Genomic DNA, 17637 nt, shown 5'->3' on the forward strand with positions numbered 1-17637 from the left:
TTGGTAAGGTATCTTCTATGTATACTATTATTTTGAGTGTTATTGAGTCCAATGACAAAACTTTATAATTTTCAAATGAAGAGCAAGCAGTTAAAATAAAGCGGATATGGGTATTGGTATTGGTATTGGTATGGGTATGGGTATGGTATGGTATGGTATGGTATGGTATGGTATGGTATGGTATGGCATCGCATGGCATGATAACCTGGGGGTTTATCCCAAACTTGAGTATTTACAATAAGAAATATAAACAACTATAGACATATTGCATAAGAGGCAAATGAGAATGTAAAATAAAGAAAAGCAGGTAACTTTATTTATTTATTTTTAAGGTGACACAAACTTTGCATGCTTGTTATTTACTAGGATAGCACAGCTATTTTATTTTCTGACTTTATTTCACTCAGAAAACACTTATTTAATGTCTTTTTATATCTTTTACTGATGCTAAATTAGAATGCCAAGTGTCAATTCCAGCTAGTGATGTTATTTTTTAAAAAATTATATTATTTTGAAAATGTAATTTTTTTTTAAATTTGCATTTATATCCCACCCTTCTCCGAAGACTCAGGGCGGCTTACACTATGTCAAGCAATAGTCTTCATCCATTTGTATATTATATACAAAGTCAACTTGGGCCATAATAGCTCAGGCTGTTAGAAGCCTGTTATTAGAACACAGCAGCCTGCAATTACTGCAGGTTCAAGCCCGGCCCGAGGTTGACTCAGCCTTCCATCCTTTATAAGGTAGGTAAAATGAGGATCCAGATTGTTGGGGGGGCAATAAGTTGACTTTGTAAAAATATACAAATAGAATGAGACTATTGCCTTATACACTGTAAGCCGCCCTGAGTCTTCGGAGAAGGGCGGGATATAAATGTAAATAAAAAAAAAAACTTATTGCCCCCAACAATCTGGGGCCTCATTTTACCTACCTTATAAAGGATGGAAGGCTGAGTCAACCTTGGGCCTGGTGGGGCTTGAACCTGCAGTAATTGCAAGCAGCTGCTGTTAATAACAGACTGTCCTAGCAGTCTGAGCCACTCAAGGACCCTTAGACCCAATTGATACTGCTCCATTGTTTATATAGAATAAAGAAAATTTGAGACAACAAAAAAATCACACCATTATGCATATTTCTGCACAAACTTCCAAATCCTTAAGACTGTATAGAAATAATTGTATTTAGAATGGAATAGAATGATAGAGTTAGAAGGGATTTTGGAAGTCTTCTAATCCAACCCCTCTGCTCAGACAGGAAACCCTATTGCAGACAAATGGTTGCCCAATCTCCTCTTAAAAACCTCCATTTGGAGCACCCACAACATCTGGAGACAAGTTGTTCTATTGATCAATTGTTCTAAGTGTCAGGAAATATTTCCTTAGATCTAGGTTGCTTCTCTCCTTGATTAATTTCCATCTATTGCTTCCATCCATTTAACTAGATGAAGCTCTATAAAATAATTAATATTTATGTTATTTAGAATACTACCATCAAGATAAAAATGATTGTTGCGGTGTATAAAAAGATATTTTTCTACAATTTTGTGTTTATATTTAACAACTTCATGGAAACAATGAAACATTATCCTTGAGTTAAAATAAAAACAGAACATATTGTGTATACCGTTGATTAAATAAGCTTAGCAAAATTGTTCCCAACATTATAAGTTAAGGATACTGTTTCACTGTGCAACACTACTTTTCTATGTTGCTTTAGCTGGTTTAGTACCATGTACAAAAAGTCCTCTGTGAAAAGGCAATTTTTAGAAAAGGAAAATTGTGGCTTGACTTCAAGAGGATCTATTCTCTCCTCCAATTTAAAGTAAGCCAAAATATATAAGGACATATATGTTCGGGTATCCACTCACCAATAAAAAAAAATGCCCCCTATTTTGTTATTAATTACCAGTGGTTTTCTATAATTCTTTTAAGTAGTTGATTAATAAAACAGAGACTGAGGAAAAATATACTGTGATGATGTTTAATTTACCCTGGTTTGAAAATATAAAAGTATAGTTAAATTTGGGTATGCTGGATTTCAATCCCTCCTTCAACTCAAGTCAATTCTCAATTCTTGTCTTTCTCTTCCAACCAAATAATCCATTGCAATGGCAAAATGATGTGGCAGGGCAATAGCTGAGATCCCTTTTGGTTCTCAATGAACTCTGTGACTGAGTTTCTAGATTTGGAAAGTACTGCTCAAATTATTTCATGACTTTAAGGAAAATACCTTGCTGTGTCGAGCAAAATCTGCATTTTGTTGAAGGGAGTTCATCCATCACTAAGAACAAAGTTTTCTCAGTATACTTACGATTGATTGATTTGTCACCACCAGCCAGCTGCTGACTTTAAGAAGTTGTGTATTTCTGATCAGAGTGATTTGAAGTATTTCAGCTGAAATAGTTAAAATCTTAAGAACTTAATGTTGCTACAAGGGAACTAACTTCTCTTGCCATGCTAGCTCTACAACATGATCTTAATTAGCCACAAAATATGAGTACTAAATTCATGTCCACAGGACTGGAGCCACACTTGTTAAAATAGCTTTGATTAAAAGTACATTTAATTAAAATGATCTATTCCAGGGGTGTCAAACTTGAGAGCCAGATGCATCATGTGCTGGCCATGCCCAGCCCTGGATTAGCGAAGGGGGAAAAAGTTGCAATACGTCACATGACAAAAATGGGATGCTGCGTGTTTGACACCCCTTATCTATTCTATTTTAAAAATGGTCAAAAGTTTGGTCATTACACCTATCCCTCAACATTATTTTCCCTATATTAAATTTTATAATAAAAGTTCCTTGGGACTGAGGTCTATTATAGAAGGAAGGAAGGAAGGAAGGAAGGAAGGAAGGAAGGAAGGAAGGAAGGAAGGAAGGAAGGAAGGAAGGAAGGAAGGAAGGAGTTGAACTGGAAAGTTTTGGTAGAACTTTTTACCCTTGAAATTAAGGATACAGTATTATTAAAATGATAAATTCATAGCTGTGGAATGTAGCTAAGACAGTATCAGTTTTAAATATTTTGCTTTCTTAGCAGTGTTTGTACTGGGTTTTCTCCAGATTCATCCAATTGCTCAAGACCAGATATGCCAAAGAGAATAGATTTTGTGTTCTTAATCTAATGTTGCACTCACTCAATTTGGAGTACATTCTCTATTTGGAATGACAATGAAAGGACATTGAATAGCACTGGGGAGTCTCTGGTCTGCAGGCTTAATCTGGCCTATGAAAAGCAGCATACCCAATCTGAATGGGGCTAAAATTCCACTCTCTAAAACCATGTCCCTAAATGGGAAAGCCAACCAACAAAACAAATGGGATAGGAATATTCCTAGTAGACTGTTATAGATTCATGGACGAATGCTCATCCCTTCAATTCTTAATCATCCTGGACTACCTTAGAATCATTAAGGGGAATTCTAGTCATTTTAGCTGAAATGCAACTGGGACCCTCCATGTCTCTAAGGAACTTGTTTATTGGAGAAGATTTATGAAGTAGAATCAGTATAAATGGCTGGCTCCATGATATACATTGAATGTTCACACATTCTTTGACTTTCATGTTTTGCCCAAATACAAGAACAATTTTATACTTGCATTTTAAAGCCATTCAAAAATAATTAATCTGTACTGAATGTACATGTTTTTTTCAAATCATTTCCAGGTTTTTGCTTCTTGATGAATTTTAAGTAATTCATCAGGGTATGCATGATCTGATTAAAGACTCACCTGGCAATCATATGCATCCATTAATAGCTTTCCTTCATTGATTGAAACATATTAATTAAGAGAAGACCATAACCAGGAGCTGAGTTCCTTATCTATATGCACAGTTTAATAATAATCACACTGTGTGATTAGAATGATTATGGGACACTGTGAAAAATTCATTTGCTGCAAGTAAGCCAACAACTTTGCATCTGTGTTGAGAAACAATTATAGGGTTTAATTGGGAACCATGTAATGATGACAGCAGTTATTTCAGTGATTGATTCAGAAATTAAAGTGAGCTGGCAAATTAACCACTAGTGCTTCCAGCATTAGAAAATTTTGGATCCAGAGGACATATATTGTATATAGATTTAAATGGGTGGTGAGAGAAAAATAAAATGAAATCCAGAGAATTGAGTTATGAAATGAAGCAGAATACCCAACAGGTCCACAAGACCTGATAAAATTCTGAAATTAGATAAAGAACATAAGAATCGAAGAGTTAAAATGAACAGCAACAGCCAGCTAGCAAGACCCTGATATCCTATGACTACATAAAGACAAACCTTTGAAAGACTGGTTTAAGAAATGTTTCTGAGCTATAGGCAACTGTTTATGGAATTCAACTGATGTTGTTCAATCGATCCATTCAGTTTCATTCATTTTGGGAAAAAATATATGTATTTATCTAAAAGACCTTTAGCTAAACCTTTCTGAAATCCCATTCAGCCTCTGAACATGAATTATTTTTTCATGCATAGATATCTATACAAATGCTTTAATTGTAAAAAAAAAAATCCTTCAGATTAAGCATTACTGATTATTTAATTATTTATTTTGCAGGGGAATCAGGTCAGATATTTTATACCAATTAAATTTCATATGTAGTCTGACAAATTGGCAAGGTAATTTAATTTAAATTTACTCTGGCTTCGTTTCCATTTCCATTGGAACAGATCTTGTTAGAATATAAATCACAAAATAAATTTTCAACCAGGTCCCATATAATTTATATTAAATATGTTTCACATTCAAAGGGAGGAAATAGATGGTTCTGTCAATGAGGTCTCTTCTTCATCTGCTTCTCACAAGAACAGGAGTACCAAATACAGTACATCTCCATTACAACTCCTACTAAAATCATTTCTCCAATGGTAGACTTGAGATACATGGAGGAATTCAAGCAAAGCCAAAAAGTTTTATCTTATGGCATTTTCCCTTATAGTAATGGCAGACAAAATTTCCACAACTCCTATCCTACACCCAAAAACAAATACAATAAGCAATAACACCTTGATGGAGTTAGATTTATACGTAATATAGCAATGGCACTTAGACTTATATACTGCTCCACAGTGCTTCATAGCCCTCTCTAAGCAGTTTACAGAGTTAGCATATTGCCCCCTCATTTTACCCACCTTGGAAGGATGGAAGGCTGAGTCAACCTTGAGCCTGGTGAGATTTGAACTGCCAAATTACAGGCAGCTGGCAGTCAGCAGAAGTAGCCTGCAATACTTCACTCTAATCACTGTGCCACCACGGCTCATATTTTCCAAGTGTCAAATTATATTTGACAATCAAGTTTTGGAAACAGGGCATACCAGTAGCAAATTATCCTCTATAAACATTACCTGTTTTCTCTAATGCTTCCTTGGATTTAAGACACTTGTATAGAAAAGGACACTCCAAGAAAATAAAGATAATTCACAACAAAGCCACCATGCATTCTGCTTAAGCTATACTGCCATTTGGCAGATTTAGGAAAACTAATTTCCCCTTACAACCTAAAGGAAATAAATTGATCTAAACAGCCCAAATTGCCAATGGCTTTCTTTAACTCCCTCAAAGTTTAACTGCTTTTTTCAAAAAGAAAAAAAAATGAATTTATGTACATGAAGTTGACATTGTTATTGGGTGTCGACATGTTTAAACTCTGCTTAAACTGAACAGAATAAAAATCTGAAGAAGCAGAAGATATGGATTGTTTTAATTATTTATTTCTATTGAGTGATTGTATGGAATGTGGATACAGAGACAGTTCTTTTTATTTTTTATTAAAATAAAATATTTATTTTATTTTTTTCTCGACAACAGATAGCTAAGGTGTTATTATTACCCCTATGAAAAATATAATTAGCTAGATTTTTGTACTAATTTAAATTGTCTGTTGTCATTGCCATGTTTTTCATACAGTTGGCTCTTTCTGACAATTTTCTATGACTAATGCAAATGCTAATGTTCATTTTCAACCCCCCTCTTCCCCACAAGAAAAGAGTTGTTTATCCAAAACTTTTGGATTGTCGTTCTATGAAAAGAATTCAACGAGAAGGCCAAGGCAAATCTAACTTTGAGTTTGGGACTAGAGTCTTCAATTCTATATCTACAGAGTTTTTACGAAAGGGTATCATATCTGGATGGTAACAAAATCTCACAAAATACAAAATACAGCTGAGTTTAATAATTTCTAATCAGTGCTTGTTTGGAATGTTGTTGCCCAAATACGGTAGACGTGATTTTAGGTAACATATTTTTTCATGAGAAGAAATGGCTAATCTACCTGAAGCATTATTATTATTATTCTTGTAGAAAATATTGTTATATATGGAACATAATTTATTTTGATATTTGTAAATATTTGTGATACGTTGCAGACATGATTCATTTTCTTTCTAACAGGCTAAGGGAGACAGATTGTGTTTTAAAATAATAGTGTTATCATTATTAAATTATCAAGCTCAAATGATATAAACATCCCTTTCTTTCTTGCTTGCTTTCTTCCTGCCTTTTGAAGTGTATTTTGTTTTGAGTTAGATCTCTGAAATCTTTATTACAAGCAAATTTATTGCTTATTTATTACTTATTAGTAGCATGGGCTGTAAAATATAGAGCATTTCGGGATACTTTTATAGTATAAAAGAAAAGAACGTAGTGACATTCTGCTGTTTAAACGTATAGATTGGATGACAGGAATAAATTGTCATTTTTTTGAAATAAATTTAGCTGTTTGCATAGAATGTGCTATTCAAAAGAAAGTTTTTCAGACTGTAACATTTACAGTGAAATTTACAAGATGGATATAAAAATTAGTCTGCTGTGAAATACGATACAATATTCTAATATTTTAACTGTGCTTTTCATTGTTGCAGGTATGTTACAGCAACTACATAAAAGTGAAACCCGAATAGCCTCTGTAAATTATAAGTATAATTTGATTTTTTTCTCCCCCCTCAAAGATGGAAGCAAAATAGCACAGATATTGATCTTAGCATGAATTATCACTACAGGCTGGTTGGAGGCAGCTTGGCAATCAATAATCCACATAAGAAACAGGATATTGGAACATACCAGTGTTTGGTCACAAATTCATTTGGAACGATTCTGAGCAGGAAAGCAAAGCTTCAGTTTGCATGTAAGTTGGTGGGCCCCCCGAAAAAAGCATACTTGATGTTCACATTCCTTTTATGCAATTATTTTGTGTACCGAAAACAATTTACTAGGCAATTAAAATAGCAATAAAATTTGCCACAAATTGGATGAACTTGCTCATGTTACCTTTTTCATGTTCGGTTCCAAGATCTTTTTTATCTGGTAAATAGCATTAGTGAAACAGATATTCAGGGCTTTGCAATAATTATCCACAGATGACAGAAAGGTCAAGAAAGATGAACACAAATTACTTTTTGGTTAATAGAGTTGTTGTGACATACCCCTCCTCACCTATTTTTTGGAGGGATTTTTTTTTTCCATGTCCAGATTGCTGTTTGTAAAATATCTATTCCATGCTAAGCAACAGGTTGGAAAATGTAATAATCACAAAAGAATAATGATGTCCAGCATAGTCCCATAAATGTCACCTTCTGTAATTACCTTCCTGACATTTAACCACATTAACAGGCATATACACTTCTTCACCTCTGCTTTGTAATTGGCACAGCGTTGTGGTTTGCAGCTAAAATATGCAGTTGTCCTTTAAGCATAGATATAGGGAGTATGTATGCGCATATGCACAAGGCTTTTTGCACTAAAATCAGTAATAAGATCACTTATTTCTATGTTTTTTTCCCATTGTATTACCAGTGATCATTAATTACATATTCAAATGATAAGCACATTTTGATAAATACAAAGTGAACATATTTTAATCAGAGACTGTGGTACATAAAAACTAGGTTATATTCCCTGCTTTAATGAAGTGGACAAAAAATTATTTCAAAATGGTGAATATCTGTTCAGAGTTCCTGTACCCCTTCTTTTAGCACAGGGATGTCAAACTCAAAGCCCGTGGGCCGGATCTGGCTTGCGGGATGCTTAGATCTGGCAAAGATCTGGGATGCTTTGCAAGTTGACACACAGAACCAGCCTGGAAACAGCAAAGGACTGGTCCACAATGCCTCTGCCAGTGAAAACAGAGCTTGGGGGTGGGGTGCGTTGCACCCCCCGGAGCTCCATTTTTGCAGCAGAGGGCTATCAAAACAAAATAAAAACAAACCAAAAGGAGAAATGTTTTCCCTTTTGCATTTGAGCATGCAAGAAGGGACAGGTAAGGAGAAAGGGAAAGAGGAAACACAAAGAAAAAGATGGGATGAGTGCAAGGAAGGAAAAGTAAGGAAAGAGAGGAAGGAAGAAGAATGAAGAGGGAAAGAAAAAGAGGAAGGAAGGAAGGAAGGAAGGAAGGAAGGAAGGAAGGAAGGAAGGAAGGAAGGAAGGAAGGAAGGAAGGAAGGAAGGAGATTATAATTAGAGTGAAGGAGGGTATGAGGGAAGTCCTGCCTTAACACTTGGCCACCACAGTTGCCCCCAATACGAGTGACATCGAGCTGGCCATGCCCACCCCCGGCCATACACACTTGGGCCTCCAAGATCAAACACAACCCTGATGTGGCCTTCAATGAAATTGGGTTTGACACCCCTGTTTTAGCACAAATACTGTACTTTTAAAAAGATAAAATGGCTTAGCCACACAGCTCTGTATACTAATTTTAACAGTACTAACAGAGGCAAGAAGGCCAGAAGAAGCGATATTAAAATTAGTACATGCTACCTCAATTGTTTCAGAAGTAATTTGGACATTGTAATTTCTTTTCTGAAGGAGAGTGACTTTGAGGTTAGAGACAAAGCATTCAGGGCAGTGGTAGTTTTCAATTTTTTTTACTACCAGTTCTGTGGGTGTAGCATGGCTTGGTGGGCATGGCTTAGTGGGCGTAGCAGGGGAAGGACACTGTAAAATCTCCGTTCCCATCTCACTCCATGGGAAGGATACTGTAAAATCTCCATTTCCTCCTGATCAGCTGGGATCTGGGAGACAGAGAATAGATGGGGGCAGGGCCAGTCAGAATTTTTACTACCGGTTCTCCGCACTACTCAAAATTTCTGCTACCGGTTCTCTAAAACTGGTCAGAACCTACTGAAACCCACCTCTGGTTCAGGGGAACAGATCTCCCCTTCTCCATTGATTTTTGGAAGTTGTCTTTTGCTATGTTATACTTACACTACAAGCGGAGATCTGAGGTGGCAGTTATAGAGAACAGAAAATGTGAAGTCTGATACTACCCAGTTTCAGTTCATTAGAAGATTTAACACCATTTTCATGCATTAAACAAAGACCAAAATTCCTAATTATACTACATATGTTAACCAGGTCTTCAAAGCAAGAATGTTGGAATCACACCTAACTACTGCTGTATTAAAAGTCACTATGAGCAATTCTCACTGATTTTCTCATCTTGTTTAACCCTTTCCTCCCTGCTTTCGGCTTCCCTCTCACCAAACATTATTGTTTATATAAAATGTTTCTTTTTCTGTATTATATCCTGGGCATCTGATGAACAGGACTATTATCTGCAGAAGCTTGTGCTATAATACTTTGATTAGTTTTAAGGTGTGTTGGGACTCTTTACTGCTCTTGTTGGAAAAGTCTAAAGCAGCTAACTTTCTGAAAATGGTAACACAAAAATTGTTAAGGGAGCTAGGGAAAGCTAAGTAAATAATGTGTCTCTTTAGATGGTTGACTTGATCAAGGATTTTCCACGAACCTCAAAACAATACCCATATCAATGGACTCAAAACAAGCAGGTCATATGAGGAGTGAATTCACCCACATCCTAGTAGTGAGCAGCCATAGAACAGTGAAATGATAGAAACCTCTCACTTAGAATTTTGAAAGCACATTGTGAACATTGTCATAAAGGTGTCAACATGTTTAATATGGCCACTCACAAAATAATCACTTACTCAAAGGCAACAACCTAAAGTTTTCCTTGTTACTTTCACAGCCTAAGTGAACATCCCAAAATGCTCCATTCCACATAACAGTCTTAACCCTCCTTCCTGCAGACTACCAAACAAAATCTAGGTTTCCGGCAAAACATTAGGTTTCAAGCATAATTTATTTTATTTTCTAGAGCTGTGATGGTGAACCTATGGCATGTGTGCCAGAGGTGGCATGCGAGCCCTCTCTCTGGGCATGTGTGTTGTGGTCCGCCAGCAGCCTGTGGAGCTGGCAATGAAGTCAGACAGCAATGAGGCTGAGGAAGAACATGGGCCAGTCCTGGAAACTGGGGAAGGCCCGGATGAGGGCTCTGCATCGGAGGCAGAGGTGGGGCCAGGGCCATCCAGGAGTGATGTGCAGACTCCAGAGCCTCCAGAGGCTGACAGTAGTGAGGCAGAGGAACAGGAGGAGCCTGTTCCTAATGAATGCATGAGAAGAGCTGCCAGAAAGCAAGAGCAAAGCTGAAGCAAAGAGGATGACTTGGGAGTAGGGCCAAGAGATGATTGGCCCCCTCCCATAAGGCTTAAAAGACCAGCAACAACATTTGGGCTCTTTGCCGGAAAACAACGTTGATAGCTTTGTCTTGTTGCATTTGTTTCATATCGGCATTTTCTGAACTTTTGCCAAGAAAGGCCTTTGGCACTTTGCCTAATTGGATAAAGGTTGGTGATAAGGCTGAGAAATTTGTTGGTATTGGGAGGAATTTGCTTTAATTTAGTTTGGACTGTGCTGAGAATGAGTTAATTCTCAGCTGTGCTAATAAAGTTTGTTTTGTTTTTACATTGACTGAGTTTCCTACTACCTACTTGGGCTTGGGTCATAACAATGCGTGCCATCACAAGCTGCTTTCCTGGTTCCCAGCATGTGCATGCATGCTGGCCAGCTGGTCTTTGTGCATTCCAGAGTGCTGGAAACCCAAAGACTAGCTGGCCACCTAGTCTTCCAGCTGGCCAACTGCTCCTCCAGCTGGCCAACTGCTCTTCGGTGCACACATGTGCACACTGGTCTTTGGGTTTCCGATGCTCCAGCACACATGTGCATTCCGGTTTGGGCACTTGGGGCCCAAAAGGTTCACAATCACTGTTCTAGAGAATACTGTAGCCATTCGGAAAGGAGGGAGAGGCAGATCACATAGAATTAATTCCAGATCTTATCTCCTTATACTTTTCCTAGATGCTTAAACAGAGCCATATTGAAAAACAACTTGAGCTAATTAGTGTTTTTTTTTTCATTCCATTTTTTAATCCTCATTCCTAAATGGGCTTCTTACTACACTAAAACAGAAATGATTTTAATTCTCATTAATAAAACATACTTCTAAAATCAGTCTAATGTCACTATTCCTGTCATCCATAAAGCATTAATTATCAATCATATTCTGTTCCTATTATAAATGTCCCTGTCCTGCAAAGGTCAGACAAAAGAAAGCACCTAGAAAATGAGATGATGCTTAGATTTTTTTATATATATATATTTTGTACCTGTGTAAAGGCAATCCCTTCTGCCAATGTCTGCTATGCTTTTCAGCATTTTAATTGGACTCTAAAATAAGAGAATGCTGACAACTAAGTAGAATAAGAACTATTGGAGAACAATCAAATTGGATGGAATGCTATAGGTCAGCTAGCCCAGCCCTTGTCTGACATATCACTATCTATTCTTTCAAAAGTCACACTTGGATTTAAACACATTTTTTAAAAAAAAGTCATTACAAGCTACCACAACCTCCCATTGGACAATGGCTCTGCTTCTGTGTCATCCCACACTATGGTTCCAGGAAAGTGATTGTCAATTGTTTTTCTTCCTCTGAATATTTTCCTGGATGCATATATGCGAAATTAAATATCTACAGACCAGTGGTGAAATCCATTTTTTTTTACTACCGGTTCTGTGGGCATGGCTTGTTGGGCGTGGTGTGGCTTGGTGGGCATGGCAGAGGAAGGATACTACAAAATCTCCATTCCCACCCCACCCCAGGGGAAGGACACTGCAAAATCCCCATTCCCTCCCCACTCTGGGGCCAGCCAGAGGTGGTATTTCCTGGTTCTCCAAACTGCTCAAAATTTCCGCTACCAGTTCTCCAGAACCTGTCAGAACCTGCTGGATTTATTTATTTATTTATTTATTTATTTATTTATTTGTCACAACAATATATGTAGGTATCATACAAAAAGATTATATAGTATATAACCACATATTTGAGTAAATATTAGGAGTTATAAGCATATATATATATATATATATTTGTTTTCTGAGGTTTTCACGGGTGTTTGTATGTAGGTCTTTGGTTGTTCGGGTTTTCTCCCGTGTAAAATTGGAAATGTCTTGGCAACGTTTCGACGAAGTCTCATTCGTCATCTTCAGGCTTCAGCTTCGTGCTTCTGGGAGCAATGTGTGAAAAGGAAGAAACAGCTGCGATCACACATTGCTCCCAGAAGCAAGCTGAAGCCTGAAGATGACGAATGAGACTTCGTCGAAACGCTGCCAAGACATTTCCAATTTTACACGGAGAAACCCAAATAAAGACTCTCTATATATATATATATATATATATATATATATATATATATATATATATATATATGAAGAAATAAATAAATATAAAATATAGAATATAAAACAGTGACCCATCACTATAAAAGCATACAAAAGGGGATTGATTCAACGGACTTCGTTGACATTCTTCATTTCATTTAGCTGACTTTTGAGATGGAGCATCTGAGGTACACTGAGGTATTTCCTGATAATATGAGAATTTCTATTCTACGGAACAGAAGTGCTCCTATTTATAGGAGTTTTCACTCCATTTATAGAATGGAAGCGTTCCTTGGGTCACCTTTGTTATTGGAATCCAATAGCATTCCATGTACAGCGTTACATTTCTCATTACAAAGCAGATAGTTATACTCATCAAAAGATCCTGTTGCATATGTCATGACTGACAAATCTATTTTGAAGTTGCTTGTGGACAGGATTTCTCAGCAATGGCACCTGATCTCTGGAATGTTTTCAATACTGAAATCCCTTAGAATGCAGATGTCAAACTTGCTGCGTCACATTGCTGTTGCATGACATTTCACGACGTTTCCCCCCTTCGTGGAGCTGGGTTGGGTGCGGTCTGCGTGTGATGCATCCGGCCTGGGGGCCACCGGTTTAACACTCCTGCCTTAGAGCTTAGTATTATGGCAGAGTTTCCTTTATGAAGGTTTTATTTCATTTCATTTAGCTGACTTTTGAGATGGAGAGCATCTGAGGTACACTGAGGTATTTCCTGATAATATGAGAATTTCTATTCTACGGAACAGAAGTGCTCCTGTTTATAGGAGTTTTCACTCCATTTATAGAATGGAAGCGTTCCTTGGGTCACCTTTGTTATTGGAATCCAATAGCATTCCATGTACAGCGTTACATTTCTCATTACAAAGCAGATAGTTATACTCATCAAAAAAGATCCTGTTGCATATGTCATGACTGACAAATCTATTTTTGAAGTTGCTTGTGGACAGGATTTCTCAGCAATGGCACCTGATCTCTGGAATGTTTTCAATACTGAAATCCCTTAGAATGCAGATGTCAAACTTGCTGCGTCACATTGCTGTTGCATGACATTTCACGACGTTTCCCCCCTTCGTGGAGCTGGGTTGGGTGCGGTCTGCGTGTGATGCATCCGGCCTGGGGGCCACCAGTTTAACACTCCTGCCTTAGAGCTTAGTATTATGGCAGAGTTTCCTTTATGAAGGTTTTTTTTTTCCTATATGTAAGACTGAGCATTTGCTGGATGAAATTTGGAGCTGCCAATTTTTAGACCAAGAAGTTAGATGATCAAGGTCGTTTTGAATGATAGAAGTATTGTCTATGGTATTAAATAGTTTGACATCGTCAGCAAAGAGAACACAATTACTTGAGATGTGGTCACAAAGATCATTAATGTATAGTATAAAGAGTGTTGGTCCAAGGACGCTGCCTTGAGGAACACCACTCTTGACAGGAACAGGATTTGATAAAGCATTGCCAATTTTGACCACTTGTTGTCTGTTAGACAGAAAAGCAGATATCCATTTGTGAAGGGGTCCTGAGATGCCATAGGATGTTAGTTTTAGGAGAAGTTTATCGTGTACTACTGAGTCGAAAGCTTTGCAGAAGTCTATGTAGATTGCATCTATTGGTTTGCCTTGATCAAGATTTGTAGTCCATATGTTTTTACAGTGGAGAAGTTGTAAGTTACATGATAATTTTTTCCTGAAACCAAATTGTTTATTGGAGAGTAGGTTGTTAGTTTCTAAGTGTGAGGTGATGGATTGGTTTCACCCCTGCTACAGAAATGTAAATATAAAATATAGAATATAAAACAGTGACCCATCACTATAAAAGCATACAAAAGGGGATTGGATTCAACGGACTTCGTTGACATTCTTCATTTCATTTAGCTGACTTTTGAGATGGAGAGCATCTGAGGTACACTGAGGTATTTCCTGATAATATGAGAATTTCTATTCTACGGAACAGAAGTGCTCCTATTTATAGGAGTTTTCACTCCATTTATAGAATGGAAGCGTTCCTTGGGTCACCTTTGTTATTGGAATCCAATAGCATTCCATGTACAGCGTTACATTTCTCATTACAAAGCAGATAGTTATACTCATCAAAAAAGATCCTGTTGCATATGTCATGACTGACAAATCTAATTTTGAAGTTGCTTGTGGACAGGATTTCTCAGCAATGGCACCTGATCTCTGGAATGTTTTCAATACTGAAATCCCTTAGAATGCAGATGTCAAACTTGCTGCGTCACATTGCTGTTGCATGACATTTCACGACGTTTCCCCCCTTCGTGGAGCTGGGTTGGGTGCGGTCTGCGTGTGATGCATCCGGCCTGGGGGCCACCGGTTTAACACTCCTGCCTTAGAGCTCAGTATTATGGCAGAGTTTCCTTTATGAAGGTTTTATTTCATTTTCATTTTCTTCCTTCTAAATACATATTTTATATAGCTTAAGTTTATCTTATTTTATATTTTAAGTTTTAAAATAATATTGTAAACTTCTTCCCAAAAAAGTTTACAATATAGTTTTAAAACTTCAGATATATGGAAAGCTGTGTAGAAAATGATCCTCATCCTTTTTGCATTTTGCTTTCCCTACATGGAGATAAGGAATGTCTGCATAGTAAGCATGACATCAATATTTGGTTACAGTCAATTAAGGCAAAGGCCCTCTAATTTACATTTTTATTCTACTTCTCAGGAAGTTTAATGATTAAGATAGCCACAAAACTATCATTGTTTTGGTATATTTTGCTATTCTTCTTACAATTCTTTTTGGTTGCATTGTTTGTTTTCCTATGTAGGAATCTCAGCATAATCTGAAAAGATTGCCTTAGATAAAATTGAAAAGTAACTCTATTTTCACTTGGTACAATATATTGGAGGGAATAATTCTTAAAAGGTGCCAGATATGCAGTTAAAGGCTTCAGGTAGCAGGTAATGGAAAAGAATTCCCAGAATCATGTTATGTTCAATTCTGCTTTCTTCCTGAAAAGTTTCTCCTAAACGAGCTTAACTAACAATCTGCATTAATGTTTTATACTTGGCCATCACAGACTTAATTTCTCCACCGCCACTCCACATTATTGCTCGCAGGCAAGCTCACTGCCATAATTCACACAGCTCAATAGCTTGGCTCAGTTGTAGAAAACTAGTTGCAGGAATGTCAATTTCTGTGGTGGCTATAATGTGTTGTTCTCCAAGTTGCCAAGTGGTGATAAATCTGTATTCAGGAGTGCATTCGGGGTGAGTGTATCTAATCAATAAATGTGGTTATTTGTTTTCTCTCCCAATTAACTGGGTTAGGAATAGATTTCTCTTTCAAAAACACAGAGCCAGAGAAAAAGGGAAGTTTTAAGCTGGCATTAAATGAAAATGTTTAATACTGCACTGTACAAGATACATAGAGAGTCAACTGCATTTTGAAAAATGCTTGGACTTACTCTGCCATTCATAATGTCAGATGATATTGCAGTGGTGCTCAGATATGCTGCAAAATGTTCTCTCCACACTATTTCAATAACATTAATTTGGGAGGAATCTAATATGTAGCTCTAGTCTTTGAAGATTAATGCTGTACAATACAGCAAATATTAGCAAAGAAAAAGAAACTCACCTAGATTATTTCCGTATATCAATAACCCATTGGTGGAAAAAGTCATACCACAACATCTCCTCTGAAATAACAATAACATTAGAACCAAATAGTACTTTACCTTTGTACTCAGAGACATTTGATTTCTCTTTCAGGCTTTGCTATCTTTTGATAGCCTTACTGCTTCAGTCATATTTTTCTTTCTTTTCTATGCCATCTTGACAACTTTCTATGTGATACATTTTCCTCATATTGTAAGGAAATGGCTTACAAATATTTCTTTACGTATTTGTAAAGAAAATGATTACAGATGTTTGAATTGGTTTATTGGTATTTCAATATAGAATTAATAGTTAATGATATTATTATAGATTTAATATTTGGCCCTTGAGATTGGAAATCGCCAAAGCTGATTGTCCTATTTTTGTGGTGGAATATAATCCAGAGTCATGAGAGGGAGCAGGTCTTTTACAGGGAGAAAAGAGACAATGTAGAATGGAATCTTTGGAAAAGGGTGAAGGCGGGCCCCACAGCAGTTCACATCTAATAGTTATATGGATAAATGCTTTAATCTGGCAAGATTTGATTTATAAAGTAGCAACAATACATAAGCTACTCTCCTTGTGAAGTTCTGGGATCCTTGGACCAAACATTTTTTTTAACTTTTTATTTTATATTCTTTAATTCTGCATATCGTGTTGTCTATTTTAATATTCCTAGCTCATAAAATACAGAGTTAAGAAACATGAATGGAATATTAAACTGGATGGCCAGTATCTAATCACAAAATAGATCTACAAAATGTCAACATCCTGGCACAAAACAGCAGACTTCCCCCCAAAAAAAATTATTACAGAAGCAATAGAAATTTTTAAAAAGCATCCTAATAATTTAAGCGAGGAGGAAGTTTATCAACTATCACCTGTTTGGTGATTAGAAACTAGTTGTGGGCATTCCATTCCATTCAACCCAAGCAAAACATGGCGTCTTTTGCAGCATTCAGTTCAAATATGCTCTGAAGAAGCTAGAAGCGTGGCTACTGAAAAATTAGCACATATTCATTACTTTTCATACCATTACCCAGATGTCATTTCACAAATAAATAGCAGCTGTGAAAACTCTATATTTAGAAGCTAATTTCAAGTACAGGTTTTTGAATTACTAGATAACACAAGCCAGGATCACAATAATGGTCCTCTGCAGTGCAATAATGTTCAAAGGCTACATAAATGTATAGATGCATTGATTTCATGCTCAGGATTAAATGTTATCATCTGTGACAGAGTTTAAGCTTCCTTAATAAGTGTACAGTCACAAGACGAACAGAATTGATAAATGACAACTATAAACATTCTAGAACCAAGTGTGAACAGTCATATACAAAGGGAAATCATTCTATTTGGATTTCTAATTTAGTTCTTTGAAAGATTTTCTGAGTTTACATATGCAGGAGTGTGACTTTCAGTAGATTCTTTAAAAATAAACATTTGTCTTTGAACTCCTTTGTGTATCAGCCTGTTA

General features: G+C 36.7%; 1 protein-coding gene across 1 annotated transcript in view; it reads left to right on the top strand.

Moving 5' to 3' along the window:
• Positions 1-6951: 6951 nt before the first annotated feature.
• CNTN6 (contactin 6) overlaps positions 6952-17637 on the top strand; it is a 199193-nt gene continuing 188507 nt past the window's right edge. Inside the window, 1 exon segment of the mRNA XM_058167816.1 lies at positions 6952-7123. Coding sequence (XP_058023799.1) covers positions 6982-7123 — 142 coding nt within the window. The 5' untranslated portion in view covers positions 6952-6981.

This window comes from Ahaetulla prasina, chromosome 2, assembly GCF_028640845.1.
Source record: "Ahaetulla prasina isolate Xishuangbanna chromosome 2, ASM2864084v1, whole genome shotgun sequence".
NCBI lineage: Eukaryota > Metazoa > Chordata > Lepidosauria > Squamata > Colubridae > Ahaetulla > Ahaetulla prasina.